Source organism: Momordica charantia (assembly GCF_013281855.1).
Source record: "Momordica charantia cultivar OHB3-1 chromosome 8 unlocalized genomic scaffold, Mcharantia_2.0 BLBB01000008.1, whole genome shotgun sequence".
In the NCBI taxonomy this organism is placed as follows: Eukaryota; Viridiplantae; Streptophyta; class Magnoliopsida; order Cucurbitales; family Cucurbitaceae; genus Momordica; species Momordica charantia.
Window position 1 is genome coordinate 8,538,965 of NW_028275166.1, and position 21,401 is coordinate 8,560,365.

The 21,401-nt window shown below is 30.2% G+C and overlaps 1 protein-coding gene and 1 pseudogene across 1 annotated transcript; both read right to left on the reverse strand.

Moving 5' to 3' along the window:
* Positions 1 to 2,218: 2,218 nt before the first annotated feature.
* LOC111021033 (uncharacterized) lies at positions 2,219 to 5,219 on the reverse strand. Its single transcript, XM_022297865.2, has 3 exons — positions 4,657 to 5,219; positions 3,854 to 4,272; positions 2,219 to 3,710 (listed from the first exon to the last, which is right to left on the reverse strand). Exons 1-3 carry the CDS (start codon positions 5,102 to 5,104, stop codon positions 2,313 to 2,315), a joined length of 2,265 nt encoding a protein of 754 aa, XP_022153557.1. The 5' UTR covers positions 5,105 to 5,219; the 3' UTR covers positions 2,219 to 2,312.
* Positions 5,220 to 13,813: 8,594 nt separating this feature from the next.
* LOC111021096 (dehydration-responsive element-binding protein 3 pseudogene) lies at positions 13,814 to 14,700 on the reverse strand (annotated as a pseudogene).
* Between the last annotated feature and the right edge of the window lie 6,701 nt (positions 14,701 to 21,401).

The window sequence follows — 21,401 nt, forward strand, 5'->3', positions numbered from 1 at the left end:
ATTAGATTCGAGAACGAATCTTTCAAAAGAAGGAGAGGATATGAATCAGCAAGCCTCCATCATACTTCATCGAACATACTAACGTGAAGATGTTAATTTCATTTATTTTTATTTTAGTAGGGCTTAGCCAACTAGGCCTTAATTGTTTTTTTTTTTTTTTAACTAAGTGTTAGCCTTAATATTATTTAATTAGTTTAGTTGGTTATTTTATTTATTTATTTATTTTACCAAAATAAATAAGGACTAATATTGTTTGCACCTAGGTTATTTTTATTGGCAGGCCATATATAATTAAGCTTACCATTTATGTTGTTTAGTTAAAATAGAATTTTGAGCATTTGTGTTTTTTCTTTCAAGCCAGCCAAGAGCGGTTGAATCCTTGTAATTCTTCATCTAGGTTGCAAACTTGGAACATTCAAATTGGGTTCGATCAAACTCTCTTGTGTAGTGTTCAATTTCAAGTAGGAAACTAGTTCTCTTTTCCTCATGGTCTTCAATCAACAAAGTAACCTTATTCTAACTCTTCATTGGAGTTGTGCTAAATTGATTTTGGAGGTTTTATTGTTGGTGAATTAGGGGTTCATATACCCAGATGGTTCCTAATTCTAATTCGCTAGGGTTTTCATATCAATATAGTTTTCAAACCACCATGTTATTCACTATATGAATGTGTTTCAATAGTATGATTGGACAGAGATCTTTGGGACCATTAAACTCTGCACACGTATGAGTGGAGATTATTATGTTATGTATATTAAGATTGCTTTATGCCAAACCAAATTTTCTCTGCTTTGTTTCTAAGGCTGCACAAATCAATAGTATGACTAGAAATTAGTTCTAGTGTGCATATTGAGACTACTCTACGCCAATAGACCAAATTATTATGAGTACATGTGTGGTGTTGAGTTTTTTCTAGTCCTATTTAAGTTCAAAAGAGGATGTTTTACAAATATATTTAAAAATTGTATTTAGAGAGCAGGTTAAGAAGTTGGTGCAACTAGGTCGTAAGAGAATGCCAGGGCCACTAGGTGTTAAATCCGGATTCCAAATTCTGATTTGGGAGTGTTACTTTTTGTTTCACTCAAAAGTTGCTATTACAAGTTTCTTATGAAAAAATTTTATCGACTTTTTAGTTGTTTAGACTTTTATGAAGTTCATTACAGACATTTGACATTTTCATTTGGTTGTGACAATAGTTTTACAAAATTATTTTCTTATTAACTTCCCCTCACTCGACTTTTCAAGCTCAGTGTTTATCCTTTGTTTTGCTCCTCAGGCTATACCTGAGTTTTAAAGAGATGGTTGACCAACTTGTATCCTCTGCATCTGCATATCAAATTTAGTTTTAACTTGTAAAAGGTTTAGCTACACCCTTTTGTTTGTGAATAATGTTTGGAATGAGTGTAAAATAGATGTTCTATAAAAGTTTGTGTTGTTCTTCATTAGTACGTAATGTATATAGTGCTTCTTATTCAAAGTTTAGTTTAAAATTAAGAAAAAGTTTGACTGTGGGCTCTAGGTTAGTTGGGGTTTATGGTCGGCAAAACTGATCGTTCTAGAATTAGATGGTGTTTTAGGGCGGGTCATGTCAGTCATGTGAACCTTGAGTTAAAGATAATGGCTACATGAATAAATCTATATACCACTATTAAGGATCCCACATTGAAAAGAGGGATCTTACATAGGTTTATAATAGATATGGGTTATACCTCTCATTTTCAATTGGTTTTGAGATGGAATCTCATAAATATTAATATGGTATCAGAGGCTAAAACGCTCAAATGAGCATCGGGTCAAAAAATGATATCCGACTAAGATCGATAAACCAAAAAATCCACGATCTTGAAGGGCTTGTTATGGATCTCACATTGAAAAGAGGGACCTTAGATAGGTTTATAATATATGTGAGCTACTCATCTTAATGTCAATTGGTTTTGAGATGGAATCAAATGAATATTAATAAGCACGTCAAAATGGGAGGGATCCTGACAGCATAATTAAGAAAGACTTAAAAGAATTTATACTAACAATAATGTGCACAATTCTGGTTGACTCAATCATAAGAACATTAAAATTAAACACGTTTGACTAGAATTAGTGAAGACAAAATATTTTGAGAGAATCCGTATTTGGGAGGTAATTTTAAGTAATATAATTATTATGAAATCATTTTTGAAATAAAAAATGCATTAATCATTCAAATCACTGCTTCAAAAAGTAGAACCGAAAGTAAAATAATTTTTTTATTGAACATTTTACAAAACTATTTATAATTAAATCACTCACAGTTAAAATCACTCACAAAAATGTCTTTAATATACGTGGCCACCTATGCCTCTAGAGCTGGCAACATCGGAATTAGTAGATAATGAATAGAGCTTTCTTAGATCACGTCGTTCTATTTCTGACTTAGCTTTACTAGACGATAGATCATCCGTGGATTTATGGTCAGAATTGTCATCGGAATTACTACGAACATGAACAATTGGCTTCTCGACTCTCTCTCTTCTCCACTTGAGCTTTCTCATTCGATGCTTTACCAACTCTAATCCCAAATAAATGAAAAGTGTTACCATAGTCCCTCCCACCATTGCTAATATCACATTCGGAAGCCAATTTGTTTTGAAATCTTGAGGCAAGGTGAGCCATGTGGCCGACGTGAAAGCCATCATCATGAATGCTAGAGACACCCACAACACTTTATGAGTAATCTTAAGAAGTCGCAGCACTAACTTTTTTCTAAAAGGGATGATACTCACTAAAACCATCATGATGCATAGAGATGTCGACATTGCAATGCTGTTGCTTATTATAAATACTTCGTAGCCTTTTGTTTTGGCGAATACCGCTTTTCCAATCAGTGGGCCGTCTTGGTGAACCCCACCGGGGGGGCTTGTGCCTGCCGAAAACGTAATTGTAGCAATCAAAGATGCAACTAAAGTAACTGTATTTCTTGCATTTTGTAGTGCCTCCTTATACATATCGTGTTGCTTTTCCCTCCGAGAACGATTCTTATCCATTTTGTTTATTCTAACTTCCTGCCAGTTTTGGCTGAGATGCTGTTGCATTTCCAAGGATATTGAAATAATAGACCCATCTTTGTTCTCTTCTTGATCAACTTGTTCCTCCTTAGGAGGGATAATATTATTTCTCCTCAAATTTTCAATGATCTGTCGCCCGTGATTCTCAAACAACAAATTTGGATCCAAAGAATGAATCCTCATTTCTTTTTTCATCTTATCATGCTCTAAGTCAATGATCTTCTGCGAACCATCCTCCTCCAACAAATTTGGATCCGAAGAATGGATCTCCTTTTCTTCTTCCTTCTTACCATGATCTAAGTCAATATTCTGCAAATCATCCTCTTCCAACAAATTTGGATCCAAAGAATGAATCTTCTTTTCTTCTTCCTTCTTATCATGATTTAAGTCAATACTATTCTGCAAATGATCCTCCTCCAACAAATTTGGATCCAAAGAATTAATCCATTCCTGAATCCATTCCCCCTTCTCGCTAGTTGAAACAATAATTGTGGAATCTGTCAGTTCTATTTTTCTCTTTCCGCCGGCATTTTTTAACATGTCCTCAAGAATTTGGAACTCCTCACTGTCATTACCGGTAAGGTTGTTGAGCATGTCAAGGGCTGTCAGCCCTTCTGTGTTCTGATAATTTATCCACATCTTCATTTTATTGATCAAGAATTCTACAAACTGCAACATATTATTCAAAAAGGCAAACCCACATCAGAAATGTATTAGAAACCAGACTTGATTACATTCTCAGTTAGTATATAATTATGTATTGATGAGTTCATATGTGAAGAAAGTAGAGAAAGAGAGGATTTTTGTTTTACCTGAAGTCGTCCACACAGTGCTGCAATATGTAAAAGAGTATTCCCATGAAGGTCAACAGAATTGAAGAATGATTCATGTGTTTGGAAGGTTTCAGCCAAGTGTAGAAAAGTAGGGAATTGGTCATACCGAATGGTGAGATGAGGAATTGGGTCTCCCTGTTTCGTAAGATCCAATAAGGAGAGTGGAGAAAGGTCCATAAATAATTGAAGAATGGGAGTGTTGCCGTTTATAGCAACCAAGTGCAACGGCGTATAGCCAAAGTTGTTGAATTGGCGAGCCAGCTGAGGATGATGACCCAACAGATACCTCACTACGTCCACATTGTCGCTAATACAAGCCTTGTGCAGACCACAGTAGCCGTTATCGTCCACCTTTTCGGCCACTTTTGGGAACTTCCCTAATATTTCTTTAACCAAGCCTGCACCCAACCAACCATCACCTTTTACTAAATTTGCTGCACTACACTTCTACAACAAAAGAGACTAAAAAGTAAGAACACACAAATGCCCATGTTTTTTTCCAACGTTTGGAAATAACTAAATTCTAGCCTTAAAAAATATCCTGTTTCAATAAAATCCTTGATATTTTATAAATATTTATTTATACCGTTTGAATAAACGTCCATTGCTATTTTGAATGGGAAGTTAGTACGACAAAAAAATTGTAGAATGTTACAATAATTAACTCTTTATCTAAACACAAAATTGAAAGTTTATAAACTATTATTTTTTTTTTAAGAATGTCCTAGACTCATAGGACGTCCAAACTTGTAATGTAAGACATTACTAAAACTTGAAATTACCCAAGTATCCCTGAGAGGCAGCCTCAAGAAAACAAGCTGCGTGGTCGTCTAAACTGTGGAGCCAGGGGTGTTTCAAAAGGATCTTGACAGCATCCACTTGACCATGGCTGCAGGCCACGAACAGCAGGCTCTGATTTCGATGGCTGAGTTCAGATCTGACCCATGGCTCCATCTCCAGAAGCAGCATTAAGATTTCGGGTTCTGATCCTTCCTTACAAGCTTTACGGAATGGAGTCTCATTCTTCAGATTCTCCACCGCCGCAGCTTCCGGCCACAGCCTCAGGATCTCCTTCACGAAGTCAACGCGGCCGTGCCTCACCGCCAAGTGCAGCGCCGTGTTCCCCGTCTCTTCTGATCTCTGCTTCAGAATTTCCCAATTCTCGTCCACCAGATTCCTGAAACGCCTTCTGTCGTTCCATTTCACTGCCTGGAAAAGCCTTGGATCCATTTTTTTCTTTCCTTTCTTCCGATTCCGGCGAATTCAGAACTTTGAACTTGAACAAATTAATGCAGGGGAATGGGAGTGGGCTTTTATTATTATTTCCCATCAATCATTATACGCGTCTTGGAAGTCAAACTACGAGGGGCTGAATAAAATAACAGATAGTGTAGCTTAAGCTGGACTTGTTCATACTGTAGGTTTTTTTTTTTTTTTTTTATAAATACAACATGTGTTCAGTTTGCTATTTATTTTCGTCAAAACAGGACCGTTGTGAGTTGTTGTAACTGGATGGCAACTCATTTGGTAAACATTGATCCAAACATATTTTTCTTTTAATGGCGTTGAGAAAGTTCATTTAAAATTCTAAATATTTTATCTTGTTTCCAGAATGATTTCAAATTAATTAAATTAAACTTTTTATTTAGATGTTTGCGAAAATAAAAATTTTATTGATTTGGACTTTTAATCTAAATTTGTTGATTAGAAATTAAAATTTGACATGGTTAGGCAGGTAATTTACTCTGAATTTTATAAAATCATGCAAAATCCAACAATTTTGGTCCAAATTTTTTTTTTAAAGCAAGATTTAAAATCATTCAAAATCATTTGGGTATCAAATAGTAGTATTCATTTGAAATCCATTATGATTTTTAAACTCTCGAATCCTTATTGAACCTAAAAAACAACATTATTATATGCAATTTAACCGATTCTGAGCTGAGGTAAATTTGATACTTTAATAATAAACAATAAGTTTGAGAAATGTTAAAAGATAATATTTATTAATAAGGTCTCATTTACTTGTCCGCCATCGTAATGAAAACTTTAGTTCCGTGTTTACCAAATCGTAGGAATGAAATCAAATAGTGAGACCGCCTCAAACTTTATAATCTCATTTATCCGATTTAATTCCATTACACCCCTATAAAACCCCATCAATCTCATTTGAATTCTAGATCTTTATTCTGGGGTTATGTATTAATTAGACCATACAATTTTTTATAATTTTTTTATACTTTTATAATTTCTTCTCCATTTATAATTCAATTTTTATTAGTTGATGTAATTTTATTATATAATATTAAAAATTTATATTAATTAATATCAAATAGATTTTTTAAAATAGCAATTATTAATTTTAAATATTATAACAATAAAATTTAATAATATATTATATTAAACTGTTGAAATAAAAAATTATTTTACTTGATGCAATTTTATTTTAATTATTCATTATTCATTTGATTTAATGTAATTTTAATTATTCATTATTTATTTGATGTAGTTTTATTTTAATTATTCATTATTTATTAATATTAAATAAATTGTTATAGTATTTACTAACAATAATATAGTAATAAATTAAATTAAAATTTATTATTTAATTAAAAAAGATTAGCAAAATAATATATTTGTAAGTAACTAAAAATGATAAAGGGGTATACTAGTAATTGTATATATCTGATTCCTATTTCGATTTCGGTTTAGTAAATATCAAAGGATTCCAGAAAATTTAAAATAACATTCTCATTCCGATTGATTTTGTTACGATTGAATTTTATTATGATTCATTCTCATTACGATTGCAGATAAGTAAACGGAAATAACTGTCAAGAGGGTTGCTTGCTACCGGGCAATGGGTTTATAAATAAATTAATAAATAGGTATGGGAAGAGCGTTGAAAGTAGATGTTTTTATGGTATTTACTGTCCCCACTATAATTTTATTTTTACATAATTTCTTTTTTTTAGGAAATACATAAAATATTGCTGCATCATTTCTAATAAAAGGTTCGTATATCAAGTAGTAAAAGATTGTACTTAAAAACAATGAATGGATGGAATATTCATAATTTTTTATGATAACTTAATGAGAAATTGATTTATCCCAGGAGAAGAAAAAAAAAGATGTTATTGTCCTCTTTGGTATCCCAAATTTTGAGGGATTTCAAAATCAGATAGATTTTAAATAAATTCTGCTCTTTGGCACTACATGATATTGACGGATCCAGTTTTTATGTAAAAAAAATTCGGATCAAAATGTTCAAATTTTGATGGATTTAATAGAATTTCAAAGTAGATTACAAATTTAACCTTGTCATTTTTTTAATTTATATATAATAAACTTAGATTAAAAGTTCAAATCAGTAAAATTTATATTTTTTTTTAATCTCCAAACAAAGAAATTTAATTTATTTCATTTCAAATCATCCACGTTCTAAACAAGATAAAAAATTTAAAATCATTTCTTAAATTTCAAATCACAGAATTTAAATCGTTTAAACTTTCTTGACGCTAAAAGAGGGACTTACCAACAAATTATTGAATTATAAAAGGTTGTTTATTTCTTTTTAGTTCTTAAATTCTAAACTTACTTTTAAATATTTATTTGAGTACTTAAATAACTAATTTTATCATTACGTTATTCCATCGTTAAATTTCTCTCTTGTTATGTTTTTTTCGTTAGAGTAATAAAATTATCCTCAATTAATATAATAAAAAAATCTTTTTTAGATAATTATCGGGCCATGTTTGAAACCTAATATTTATATCCACCAAATCTAGATGTTTTAATATACATATTCATGTTAACATATCAATACATATAAATCGGGTAAACTTGTGCATATAGTTCACAAATTAAGGTATTTATACCTGATCAAAAAATTGTGAAATCTATATTATCCATTTAAATATTTAATATACATATTTAAAGCCTCGTCATTGATATTAATCACGTCATTGATCTGTTTAATAATTAATTTTAATCCGTTCATATTTGAGCTGGAGCTTTTATGGGTCCAAGCTGGAGTCATGTTCGCAAGCTACCTCCGTGACTTTATTTTAGCTTAGTCAGCAAAAGTTAGTTACTTGGTTATTTTGGGGAGAGTAAAGAATTTTTAATTTTCTTAAAATAAAGAGAAAGAGGCAAGAAGGGATTAGAATACGTCATCTTCTTCCTCGGCTTGAGTGGTGTGAGTGTTGAATTCTTCAAAGAAAGGGGCTGGATGTTATTCATCTTTATATACAAGCTTATTGATCAGTAAAAACTTTTCACCTTGCATGGTTGATACATGACCAACTTGATCGAACTACTATACTTCTTGCGTGTCCTAATTCTCATCATTCTCCCTTATTATGTTGTTAATGTGTGATGGTTTTGATTTAGATCTAATTGTTTAATTATGCATCCTAGTTGAGAATCTCCTGGACTTTATTTCTATCGATATAAATCAAGTTCATTTACTTTGAGTTTTACCTCTCAGAAATTCCTTGTTAACAAAATTTTCTTTTTTGTAGATCGAACCTGGATCACACATAATTGACGGTTCATTTGAGCAACCGTTGCATGGGCTGATTTGATTTAACCAATGTCATTAGACAAATAAAAAATAAAGACACGACATTATATTATTTATCAATTTTAGAATTTAATTGGAGACATTGTAAATTTATAATTGGTCCCAAGTTTAACAATATATAATTTTGTCATTAATCTAAAATAATAACGTGACAAATATTGATGATTGAAAAAAAATTATCATTAACAACAAAATTAAACCCAAATTGTTCAATGAGTTATGTCTGTTATGTACAAAAGTATGTGCTCGCGAGGAATTTTGGTGAATGAGATCTATGTATATAGTGTTATAATCTCCAATCTATAATCCTTTAATACTTTCTCTTGGGTGTAAACTTGAATTGAGGGCTGAAGAGCTTGTTCTCGTATCAAGGAGATTGGTGCCTTCCGCTTATAGCTTGTTGAAGGATCTTTGAGATCTTCAGCTTGTAGTTTGATGAAGTTTTTTGACTTTGAGATATTGTTGAAGATCTTTGAAGTCTTCGACTTGTAGTTTAGCGAAGTTCTTCGACTTTGAGCTTGTTTAAGATCTTTGGCTTGTAGCTTGATGAAGTGTCCAGTTCGTAGCAGCTTGATGAAGTCTTCAGCTTATTGCTTGATGAAGTTCTTCGGCTTGTTGAAATTATTCGACTATGCAGCTTAATAAAGTTCTTCGGCTTATAGCTTGTGAGTTTTTTGGCTTGTTGAAGTTCTTCGACTATATTGCTTGATGAAGCTTTTCGGCTTTTCTGCTTGATGAAATCTTCAACTCTAAAAGCTTTGCTTGACACTTAGTACTTGTAGACGATTCTAAATCGCAAATCCGAATCCTTCTGGATGTCTCTCAAATGAGAGCTAACCTCTCTATTTATAGAGTTTGTAAGCCTCTTCTCATTGGCTTAATGGATTTTGACCCAATCTCTTTCTCGGTTGATCCAATAAGTCAATGTCATTGGATGACCATAAGAAAGATACGTTACATTATCTGATTTGACGATTTTTAAATTAATTTAAAATAAATCTAAATTTGTGATTGATCCTAAATATAATTTTAAATTTGTCACATTAGATTTAATAGTGAGCCAAAATTTTCAACTGACATACAATTGGAATTTAGAAGGAATTTAGAAGGTATCACGCGCACACATGTTACCACATAATTGAAATTTATAGACTTGGAAGTAACTCAGCTGTCTTCTTGTGGCTTAGCCATCTCAACTTAAAAGAAGTTTCAATCACAATTATGAAAGATTTTTTGGTCATTTTCTTCACTAATGAAAGCATTTTTCTCTGTGCCACGTTTATGATTCTCACTATCAAAGCAGCCCCCAAGTTGAAATTTTGGTACCCACTCTCTATTTTTGTTAGCTTTCAACTTTATTGCAGTACTAGTTTACTTTATTTATTAGGAAAATATAACTGTTGAAGGTGTTCAACGTGGAGAGCAAGTGTGTGAGAAAATATGAAAAAAATCAAGTTCAAGATAAAAAATCGTAGCAGCCTAACTTAATTATATAGTATAGATATGAGGGCAATACCATATATGGAAAGAAAATACGATGGGTTCTTAATTTTTTCTCAACCATGTTTCTTATCTTTGAAGGGTGATTCTCACTGGGAGATAATAAGAGATAGAAGCACCGAGAGATATAGTACTTTTATTTTTAGTACAACAACATGTATGAATAGAAATTCGAACTTGAAGTTTTCTGGTTAAAGATATATATCAAGTGAACTATATTGATCAGGTTAAAATTTACATGTATTAATGTTTATGCTAAAACCCAACCTCTGATGTAAAATGTTAATGTATAGTGTTATATATGGTAAAGATAACTATGAAATTAGCTATCAACTATTACTAATTTAGATTAATTTATGCTTATAACTTGAATATATAGATCAACTTGTTAGGATAAGATAAAACTTTAATTTAGTTGAAGGAAAGAAAGAGGCAACGTAGAATAGCAAATTAATTTCATTTGTTTAAAATGTTATATACCGTAAGACAACTGTGGAATTAGATATCAATTATTTACTAATTTAGATTAAATTATGTCTATAATTTGAATATAGCTCAACCAGTTAGAATAAGACCGTTATAACCTACACAAAATCAAATCAGATATTGCAGATATTGTTGAACGAAGAATTAACTTATTCTTGTGGGACATTAAACCAAACGTATATTGTCTGGTAAAAGGAAAGCTCAATCATCTTTCATATGCAAAGTAAACAAAGATTAGAAAAGGGAGAGAGAGAGAGAGAAAGGAAAAAAAGTCGATTCCAGCTGTGTTTAATTATTAATTAATTGATTAACCCATGAGCTTAATAAAGTTCATTAAATTTTCAAATGGTTTGATTTGTCGATCTCAACCACCATATAAGACAAACTCATGAAGAGGTGGTCTAATAGTATTTTTCAATTAAATGATTAAATTGACTAACCCAACAGAGAATTAAAAGTAAAATGTGATTAACTATGAAACCTAAATTATTGAAATGAAGAAAAAAAATGTAAAATAAGTAAATAAGCGAGAACATATCTATGCAAATGCACCAAACACGTTTATGATATTTGAAAAACAAAAAAAAAGACAATAATATGAAGTGTTTGATTTTGTCTATATTAATAGCAAGAAGATTGTCTTTTACAAATCAACACAAATTATTTCAACATGCACTGTCATTGCATGCTTGACTTTGAAGTTCGTATATAAATGAATGATAAAAAAAATAAATTATTTGATCGATATATGGAATTACATTTTTCTTTTTTAACACAACATATGAGAGAGTAGGAGATCGAACTCACAACTTCTTGATTGGAGATATATGTTAATTACCGTTGAGCTATGCTCGTTTTGGCATTGAAGTTATAATAGTCTTAAGATTATTTCTCTGATTTTGAAGTAGTATAGGTTCATTCACGTGCCTCTATATTGGACATTGCTGAAGTAGACTATCTATTATTATTAGGTCAAAGTATATAGCCTTTCTTTAATAGTCATATAAATCTGAAGCTAAATCATTCAATTGGCATGTGAATTTATTTTAGTTTTATGCCGATTCTGTTTAATTTATTCATGAATAGGAAATGGCATCATATAAACCTAACCTAAACAGGGTGAACTTTGATTTAATCCCTAAAATTAACAAAGACAATTATTGCTGAACCCTTCATATATATTCTTTTTTTTTATTTGGAAATAATAAACATTAATTATTTGATGCAACTATATATCAAGTTACACCATTCATCCATTTTTAATACGAACACGCATTATTCTTCTATCTAAACCCACCCACCTTTAGCTTCCTCTCATCAAAGTCCTTACAAGTCTATACTTTTGGCTAAATTATTCTAATAAATTCTTAAAGAATAATATATCATAAACTCTCAATTTATTATTCGAGTTTATTGATAATTTAATATTGATCTAAGCTTAAGAAGTTATGAGTTCAAAAATTTCTACCATATTATTTTCTTTGAAACTAATAAAATTAATCACTCACATATTGGATTTGAGTTTATGAATCAAAATAATATTTGAGTTTATGTATGAGAAAAAGTATTATGAATATATATTTTTTAAAAAAATCAAATATACCATACCCTTAAAACTAAAAAACTTTTTTAGTTTAGTGATGATTTGAAATTTCACATCTTTAGTTTATTTGGTGATTGGGCAGATTTTGACAAACTTTTCTCTTTCTTTTGTGGGATGGTTTTGCTATATGAGTAAGTTTTGTTGGTACAAGAAGATGGAATATTCCCATTAATTAAATTATCAGTAGATAAAAGTTTATTCTCTTTTTATAGAATTTATTAATATTATAATTAGAATTATGCTTAGGTTACAATACAATTAAAGAGTGAAGAGAAAGATATAAACAAAAAATTTGGATAAGAATAACATTATAAACATATTTTTTCATGTTCGATATATAAATATATATATATATATATACATATATTAATTACTTTCAATATAATTGAACGCTTTTATAACACGATTAATATGAGAAATTCATAAAATAAAAGATAAGCAAGAAAAGGAGAAGGTAGAGTAGAGAACAGGTTATGCTGAAATTTTGGGCTCTCTCCCAACCTGAAACTAACTTTTAGAAAAGAAAAATCTAAAATATAAAAAGGTAATTTCTCAATTTTGGTAAGATGATTGTAAACCATGTAATTTACGAAATTACTAATTATTTTGATAATCACCTAATGACCCATTTCCTTTAGTATTTCTCTCTTTAAAAATTAAGTTGTTTACTGATAATTTCATTGATTTCCTTTTTCTTCATAAAAATATATCTAAAGTTTTATATTTTTTTAAGTATTAAAAAGTAGGCCAAAAAAGAATAAATTATTAACTAGAAAGCTTAAGAAAACCATCAGAACTAAAATTCTCATTAAAAAAAAGAACTTCAATTTTTATAAATAAGAATCTAAAAAAGCAATTAGACACTGCTTAAATTAAGCAAAAAAAAATACTAACAATTAATATTTTTCTTTTTTTTTACACAACAATAAGTGGAGCTGAAGTTTAAATCCACAACTTTTTAGTCAAAGTATACACCTTGACAAATTGACTTTTGATGAGTTCCTAACCATTACTCATTTTTAATACCATAAAATTATTATCTTAAATATTTTCTAAAATTGAAATCGCTAAACTGGATTAGAAGGGAAAAAAAAAAGGCGTTTTGGCATTCAATACTAATGATTACTTCAAAGTTTATAAACTATTTGACGTGAAATTAAATTAAATTAAAATTGCATTACGTGTTGGATAATAGATACAAAGTTAAATCATGCGAATAATTCAAACCCATCACTTAACTTCATCGATATTGACTTCACAGGCTCCAACTCCAAAGTTCATTTAATCTGAAATTTGAAATATTACTTTAGACGTAAGCTAATTAGTCTTTTTTTTTTCTTTCGTAGATTGACAAAGTATTTTTCAGTATATATACTACTGTAGAAAATATTTTCCATTTGGGATAGTTTTTACCTACATAATTTAACATGTCAATACTTAAATTCTTTCTCAATACTAAAAATTCGATTCTGATTTCGATTTGATTATTTGAAACATTCTTTATTTTCATTTCGATTAATCAAATTGCTTCAAAATAGTTTTAGAACAACATGACCATTGTTAAAACAATAGGGAGGAATGCATGATGGGGGAAGAGGAAGAGATTTTTTTTTCCTTGTGAAAATATATTTATAGGTGAGAGGGAAGTAGTTTTCTTAATTTCCTCCTGACAAAAATTACCCAATTGTTTAAAATTAATTTTGAAACTCTTACTTTCATTTTCTTTTTATTTTTCCAAAATCGCCACAATCTCACATAAAGTGGATTTAGACTAAATTTTCTTTATCATTAATCGTGTTAACCTGGATAATAGACAACCCAAAAACAAACGCCAAACACGACAGCTGGTTTTTTACTTTCACTCCCAAACGCCGCCGTCGAAGCTGATCGGAATCGTACTCTGATCGGAAAATCCCCCAAACAAATCCGCTTCCTCCTCCGCAAACGGTGGATATCCCCACCGGTCAACCGAGTCAACCAACACGAACTCGTTCCACGACTCATCCCTGATTTCCCCTTCAATGTTGGGCAACTCCACAATCTCCCCCAATTCATCGGACTCCGCCGACGAAAACGACGCCGTAGTGGAACCATCGAAATTGACCATCGCCGCCGCCTTCGCCGCCGCGGCCTGAATGTCCCGCGGCATTAGCGACACCGGGCGGGGCAGCAACCCGGCGAGCTCGGGGAAATTGAGAATCGCCTTGGCCGAATCGCCTTTGATGCTGAGCGCCGCCACGTCGTGGGCACGCGCCGCCATCTCCGCCGTCGAAAATGTCCCGAGCCAAATCCGAGACTTCTTCCGCGGCTGCCGGATCTCCGACACCCATTTCCCCCAACTTCTTTTCCGCACGCCTCTGTAAATTGGGTGCTTCTCCCCCTGTTCTCGATCCCTCCGATTTCCCGTTTTCAATTCCGAAGTTTTGGGAGCTCCGCCGCTGGTACTTTCAGATTCTGAAGTGTTTGGTTCCGCCATTGATGATGTTCATAAAGAGATGGAAAAATCTTATGAGAGAAGAAGAAGAAGAAGAAGAAACAGAGGAAGAGTAACATGTGAGAGAGAGTTTCGTATGAAACAGAGAGATATATATACAAATTTATACGCTCCTAACAAAGCGACTTATAACCAACCAAAGCTTCTATAATTTGACAATAATTCCTAATAGAAATCACAGAAAAAAGACTTTAGAGGATTACCAATAATTTAACAAATATATATTTTTGGCGTGAATGAATATTAAGTTTTCTTCTCACTCCTATTACTATTGTTCCAGAAGATGAGTCATTTCCTTGACTTTCTAGAACTTCTCTTTTTTCTTTTACATAATTAAATCTGCCTTTTTTCTTTTCTTTTGGAGTGAACAGAAGCTCATGGCCGGGTGAAAATAGATCGGTTAAAAAGTAAGATAACGATTTAATATTTGAACTTTAGTTTATTATGATTTAATTTTTATAGTTTTAAATGGGTAACAAATTGGTTCCTGTATTTAAAATTTGTAACGATCGAACTCCTATCATAAAAAATATTGTTAAAATTTGATAAGGTTTCTTATATGTGTATAACAATAAACTAACGAGCGGTTAAATGTATTTATAATTTATAAACATTATATTGTTATATAATAAGAAATAGTATTTAATTTTGATGAAATTTTTTACATTAGAAATTAAATTGTAACCATTTTTAAACTATAGAAACGAAATTATTATATATGAAAGTTTAATGGTTAAATTGTTACGAATTTTAAAATACAAGAACTAAATTGTTACAAACTAAAGTTAGACCACAAATAAATAGCTTTAAGCCAAGTATTTTTTTAAAGCTAAAGCAAGCATAACGATAAATGACATATATCTCTAACCAAGAGGTAGCTTGATCCCCGCCCCCACATGTTTACTAAAAAAAATTAAAAACAAAAAACATGTCAACTATTTTTAGACTCACTAAAGAGATAATTTCAAAATCATCTCAAATTTATTATTAATATTATTTGATTTTAAAATATTTTATTCAAAAGTCATCTCGAATTTGTTATTAATATTATTTCATCAAGTTGATTTGGTAATGTTGATGTAGAAATTTGGTCTCCTGTAATTCCGTTAAATTCACACCAATCTTCGACAATAAAAGGGATCGACGAGACCTGCGAAACAGAATAATGAGTATAAAATGTTACATTTAGGGTTTGATTTACTTCTCTATTTATAGGAGTTGAATCCTCATCCCTCTAGGGATTGTCGAATTCGAATACTAATACATCTATGAGGATATCAAAATCATAAGGCCATCAAGATATTTCCCTTTTGAATTCCTTGAATAAAGGGAATTTGAATTGTAGAAAATTGGGATTTTCTCATCCAAAACAATAGCCCAACCCTCTCTGAGAGTATTTTGTGATTCATGGGTTGATTATTTTTGTGAATAGCCTCATTTTAGTCGCTATTGATTGTCGTCTAAATTATGCTAACTTTCCTAGTCCCCATCTTCTTTTGTTATAGTTGGCTACCATCAAGTCTCTTAGCATTGAGAGTACTTGTCGTTGTTAGTTGTCACTTTTTATGAGCTGACTGTCATAGCCCCATTTTCTTTTGTTGTAGTTGGCTGCAATCTAGTCCCTTAGTGTTGAGAGTATTTGTCGTTATCGGTTGTTGTTTTTATGAGCTAGCCTGTCATAGCCCCTATACCTTTTTGTCGTAGTTGCTGTAGTCAAGTCTCTTGATTTAATCAACCTATTTGGCTTCTGCCCATGGTTCTATACCTCAGGATTCACTCTTGGGTTTCTAACCTATTTGGCTTTTGCCAATGATTTTATACCTGAGTCTAGTCGGCCTTGGGTTTCTAACGTTTTGGCTTTTGTCGGTTTTTTTACTCTAAGTTAATCAACACCTCTGGGTTTTTAACTTATTTTGGTTTTTACCAAATGGTTTTCTACCACTGGATTTCAATGATTAGTTAGGCTTGCTTACTTTTTGTTTTAACCTTGGCCTGTATGCATGCCTTTTTCAGCACATTGGGATTCTCTTCCCCAGTTTCACTAACTGGCTTTTAACTTATCGACTTGCTTCTAGATTTGTCCCAATTCGAGTTGTTTGACCAGCTGTTGATTAACTTACCCAGGTTCTGTGCTGAAATTTGTTGATTCATTCATTCCATCGGCTACCTCGGGTAGGGGTAGTCCCTAAGTCGTATGGCATTCGTCGTTATGCTTAGCCTCCAGAATCCATGCCCATTTGTTTCTCCCAAGATCTCTCTTCGGATCCGAGCAGTTCTCGATCAATTCGTTGTCAATCTTCTTGACTTTTAGATCTTAGTCGTTCCCACAGACGGCGCCAGCTGTTGATTGAGAAATTTGGCCTCTTGGAATTCCGTCAAATTCACACCAATCTTCAAAAATAAAAGGGATCGATGAGACCTGCAAAACAAAATAGCATTAAAGACCTGTGTGGCTGCCACACAGGCTCCGATGCTTAAGTTAGAATCGGTCACAGGCTTTGATGCTTAAGTAAGAATCAGAGTAGTTGAGTATAAAATATAGAGTGTTGTGAGCATACCTAGGTTTGACTTACTTCCATATTTATAAGAATGGAATCCTGATCCCTCCAGCGATTATGGAATTCGAATCCTGATACATCTAGGAAATCTGGTTATCTGAATCTAGAGAGAATGTCGAGGCAATCAAGATATCTTCTCCATAGAGATATTTCATTTTTGAATTCTTAAATAAAGGGAATTTGAATCGTAGAAAATTGAGATTTTCTCATCCATGACAGGTAACTTAAAGAAATGATACATGTAGCAACTTTATTTTAGGTTTTGTTTGATGATGAAGTTGTACTGCATCAACATAATTGAGATATTAGTCCTTAAAAAAAAATTTGAGATATTAGTGCATCTATTATTTTCTACCACCAATAATTTATTTTTTTTATAAAAATGTAAAAGTATTAGAAAGTTGTATCATTCTTGTTATTTCCATGTAAATCACCACATGGAAAGCACTATTTTGCATATTTTTGTTTATTACTAACCCAATTCCATCTTTTTTCTAAAAGCATTTTTTCATGTGTTTATAGTCATTTTTCACTGATTTATCCTTTTCATAAGATTTTATATATATATATATATATATATATATATATACAAACTAATTAGTTATTTTATTTAAGATAATAAGTACTTAGGTAAACGATATCTTGATTAATTGAACTATGCTTAGATTGTTTTATAATATTTGTGTTTTTCTTAAGTTCAACAAATATAGAATTGGAGGTCGAACTTTTAAGTTGTAATAGATGTTTTATCATACTCGAATTGACATTAATTAATATAATGCAAAACCAATAATTGATAAATCAATAAATAAAAATGAGTGTACTCATGCCATGAAGAAGAAATGCATAAGTTGCATTGATTTGACGATTTTAAAATTGGATAGGAGTAAGATATATGGTAGAATGAAATTGATGATCTTGTTAGAAAAGATAAAACTTTTTTCATTCAAGACAAGTGGAGTTAATTATGTAATGAATCACGACTCACTCGTTCTCTATTCTGATTAATGGAGAAGCCAAAAGTCACATCATCCGCGTCTACAACTTCTACAGAGGACCATTTATCCCTCTATTTTTTCCTGATTTGGGAAAGTCTGTCAGTGACTATTAAAAAAATATATATATATCAAATTTATTTCCATTAAGTAGATATCAAATTTATTATTTAAATTGTTATAGTTAATATACTCCAAAATATCTATTTTAGTTAATATACTTTCAACTATATACTTTCGACGCTCACTTTTATTTTTTATGTATATACTTTTATTTCATTTTCTCCCGTCACAATTTCATTTTTTCTATTTACTTGTTTCTGTTTCTATGTTTATCTATATATTTTTATTTCTTTTTTTCCCATCACAACTTCAATGTGACAATATACTCAATATATTTATTGAGATGTAGTCATAATTTTGTGTTAAAGGATTTTCATTGTGTATAGAATTTGTGTCAAAATTTAGCCTACAAATACTAAAATAATTACTTTTTAGAAGTACAGAGACAAAAATAAATGTTTCAAAAATATATCGATTAAAATGAACCAAAATCGAAAGTATATAGATAAACGACAATGTTATTTTTTTAACCTTTATCTTATTAGTAATTAGAAGTCAAAATATAACATCAATATCATGAAAATTTAAAAAAGTAATTGAATGAGTGTTATAGAATACCCTGACGAGAGATTTAACACCTCATAGAAATTTGGTTGCCCATAAAATGAGCATTTAAAAATTTACACGAAAAAAACACTCCAAAAAGAAAAGGTTCCTGTTGTCTAAAATTGGGTAGATTATTAAATACTAAATTAACATGTCTTAAAAATAAATAAATCAATAATAGAAAAACTTAAATAACATGTATGAATAAAATACATATAAATTTGTTTAAATCTGGATTCAAACTCACGACCTTTTGGTCGAAGATAGATGTGTTCAACTGTGTTTTATGTTGGTTATATAACCGTCAAAGCGAACATAACTCAACAGTAATGAGTTCGAATCCCCTCCCACGTATTGTACTAAAAAAAATATTGGTCCTATAACCAATATTTAATTTAACCTACAAAATTACATTTTAAAAAATAAATCTTTTTTTAGAAGTTGAAAAATCACATTTTAATTAAAGAATTACTTTACCCGTTTATAAGTTCAAAATTAAAAACACTTTAAGTTTGTAATATTATAATTTAAGAAAGTATTTCGAAATAATTTACTAGATATAATAATTGATAACCTAATTTATTTTAAATTTATTTTTTCTTCAATGATATTATCAGTAAATTTAACTTAACTTAATGCTATTGACTCATTTGATTAAAAAATAATAATAATTATATTTTAGATAATGCGAAAAAATAAAAATGACATTTTTAAACTTTGAAAATGGTTGGGCTAGTAAGATAATAATGAAATGCTGAAGTTTGACTACATCACTTCAAAAGTAAAATTTTAAAAATTAGAAAAATTATATTTTAGATATTTTACATTCGATTTTGTACAATAACAATAATAATCTATTATATATATATGAGGTCACTGAAAAGCGTGAACTGGGAAGAGACTGGGGCCCACATAATATATGAAGAATGAAGTCAATGCGCATTTATTTTGCACTAAAAACGTTCAATTGATTTTCTTTCTTTATCCTCCAAATTTTCTTTTTTATTTTCTTTATTCCTTTTATTATTAAAAAACATTTATTTAAATTAGATCCGTTGGCTCAGCGGTCAGCAGTCAGCAGTCAGCTGCATTTTGTTTTTTTATTTTGAAAATTTCGATTGGCTAGCTTCACTTTTAAAAAAACATATTTAAATTAATTTCACTATATCTAGACATGTTCCATTTAGTTCCCAAAAAATTCGTAAGATATTAAATCAATAGCAAATATAATTAACTTTTTCTAAAAAAAGAGAGTATAATTAACTACATGTTAATTACTTTTTTCTTTTTACCAATTCCATAAATAATTGATTTAGGTTATCTTATTTGACATAAATAAAGTAGTTACAAATTAATTTGTATTTGTTATATAATTAATGATTATCTAAATCAAATAGTGTTTCCAATTTCGATATTGACATAAGATGTGAATCAACATTTTCATAGTATCGCAAAAAGAAAAAAAAAATGATAAGATATAAAAAAGTATATCAACAAAATATAAAAAAAATATGGACATAATATTAATATTAATAAAAAAAATTTAGTACAACATGTGGGGGTGGGGGATCGAACTCACGATGATATATGCCAATTATCAATGAGCTATTCTCACTTTGACAATATTAATAATTTTTAACTTATTTAAAAAACAGGTTAATTTAAATATTTGTTATGGTTTTTATTTTAATAATTTTTCAAAAAATATCCAATACATCAACATTTCCATTAAAAAAAAAACTTTTTTTAGTACATGTGAGGGTACTGATTCAAACTCAGGATCTTCTAATTAAAAATGAGTATTTTAACCAATTGAGGTATACTCATATTGGCAAAACTTCTATCAAATTGAGATATTGACATTTCTATTGAGACATCGAATTTTAGAACTCTAATCTAAATGTTATTAAAGAAAATTACAATAATTATGAATTCATATGTGATGGGAGTTTTTTTATATTTATAATTTTTATTATTATTTATATACTTTTATTTGTATTAGTTAAATTACAATGGATTAGGTTTAATTTCTACAATCTGGGTTTATTTTGATTTTTTAGTACAAAATTTAGTTTTGATTCTTATAATTTTGGTTTAGTTTCAATTTAGTCTCTATAGTTTTAATCAATTGAGTTATGTTCACGTTGGCAACGCTCCCACCAAATTGAGATATTGACATTTTTATTGAGACATCCAATTTTAAAACTCTGATCTAAATGTTATTAAAGAAAATCATAATAATTATGAATTCATGTGTGATGGAGTTTTTTTATGTTTATAGTTTTTATTATTATTTATATGCCATTATACTTTTATTTGTATTAGTTAAATTATCATGGACTAAGTTTATTTTTAATTTAGTCAATACCATCTGAGTTTATTTTGATTTTTTTAAGTACAAAATTTAGTTTTGATTTCTATAATTTGGATCGTGGTTTTAAAAATTTCAATTTACTTCTTAGGGTTTTATTACATCACAAAATCATCCTTAAATACTTTTTAACCTATTAAAAAACTCATATCTGTTTTGTTATAAATATAGATCAGATGGAAGATAAATCTATACTATAGGGATGAAATTGATAATTAAACATATTGTATTTTACTTGCTGCCAGCCCAACTCATATGGCCTAGCT

Bases quoted from the DNA above. Each gene is read 5' to 3' on its own strand.
- LOC111021033 (XM_022297865.2), bottom strand. From the start codon at position 5,104: ATGGATCCAAGGCTTTTCCAGGCAGTGAAATGGAACGACAGAAGGCGT. The intron at 4,273-4,656 runs GTAATTTCAAGT...GGTTGGGTGCAG, and splicing joins TGCCTCTCAGGGATACTTGG to GCTTGGTTAAAGAAATATTA. The intron at 3,711-3,853 runs GTAAAACAAAAA...AATATGTTGCAG, and splicing joins CACTGTGTGGACGACTTCAG to TTTGTAGAATTCTTGATCAA.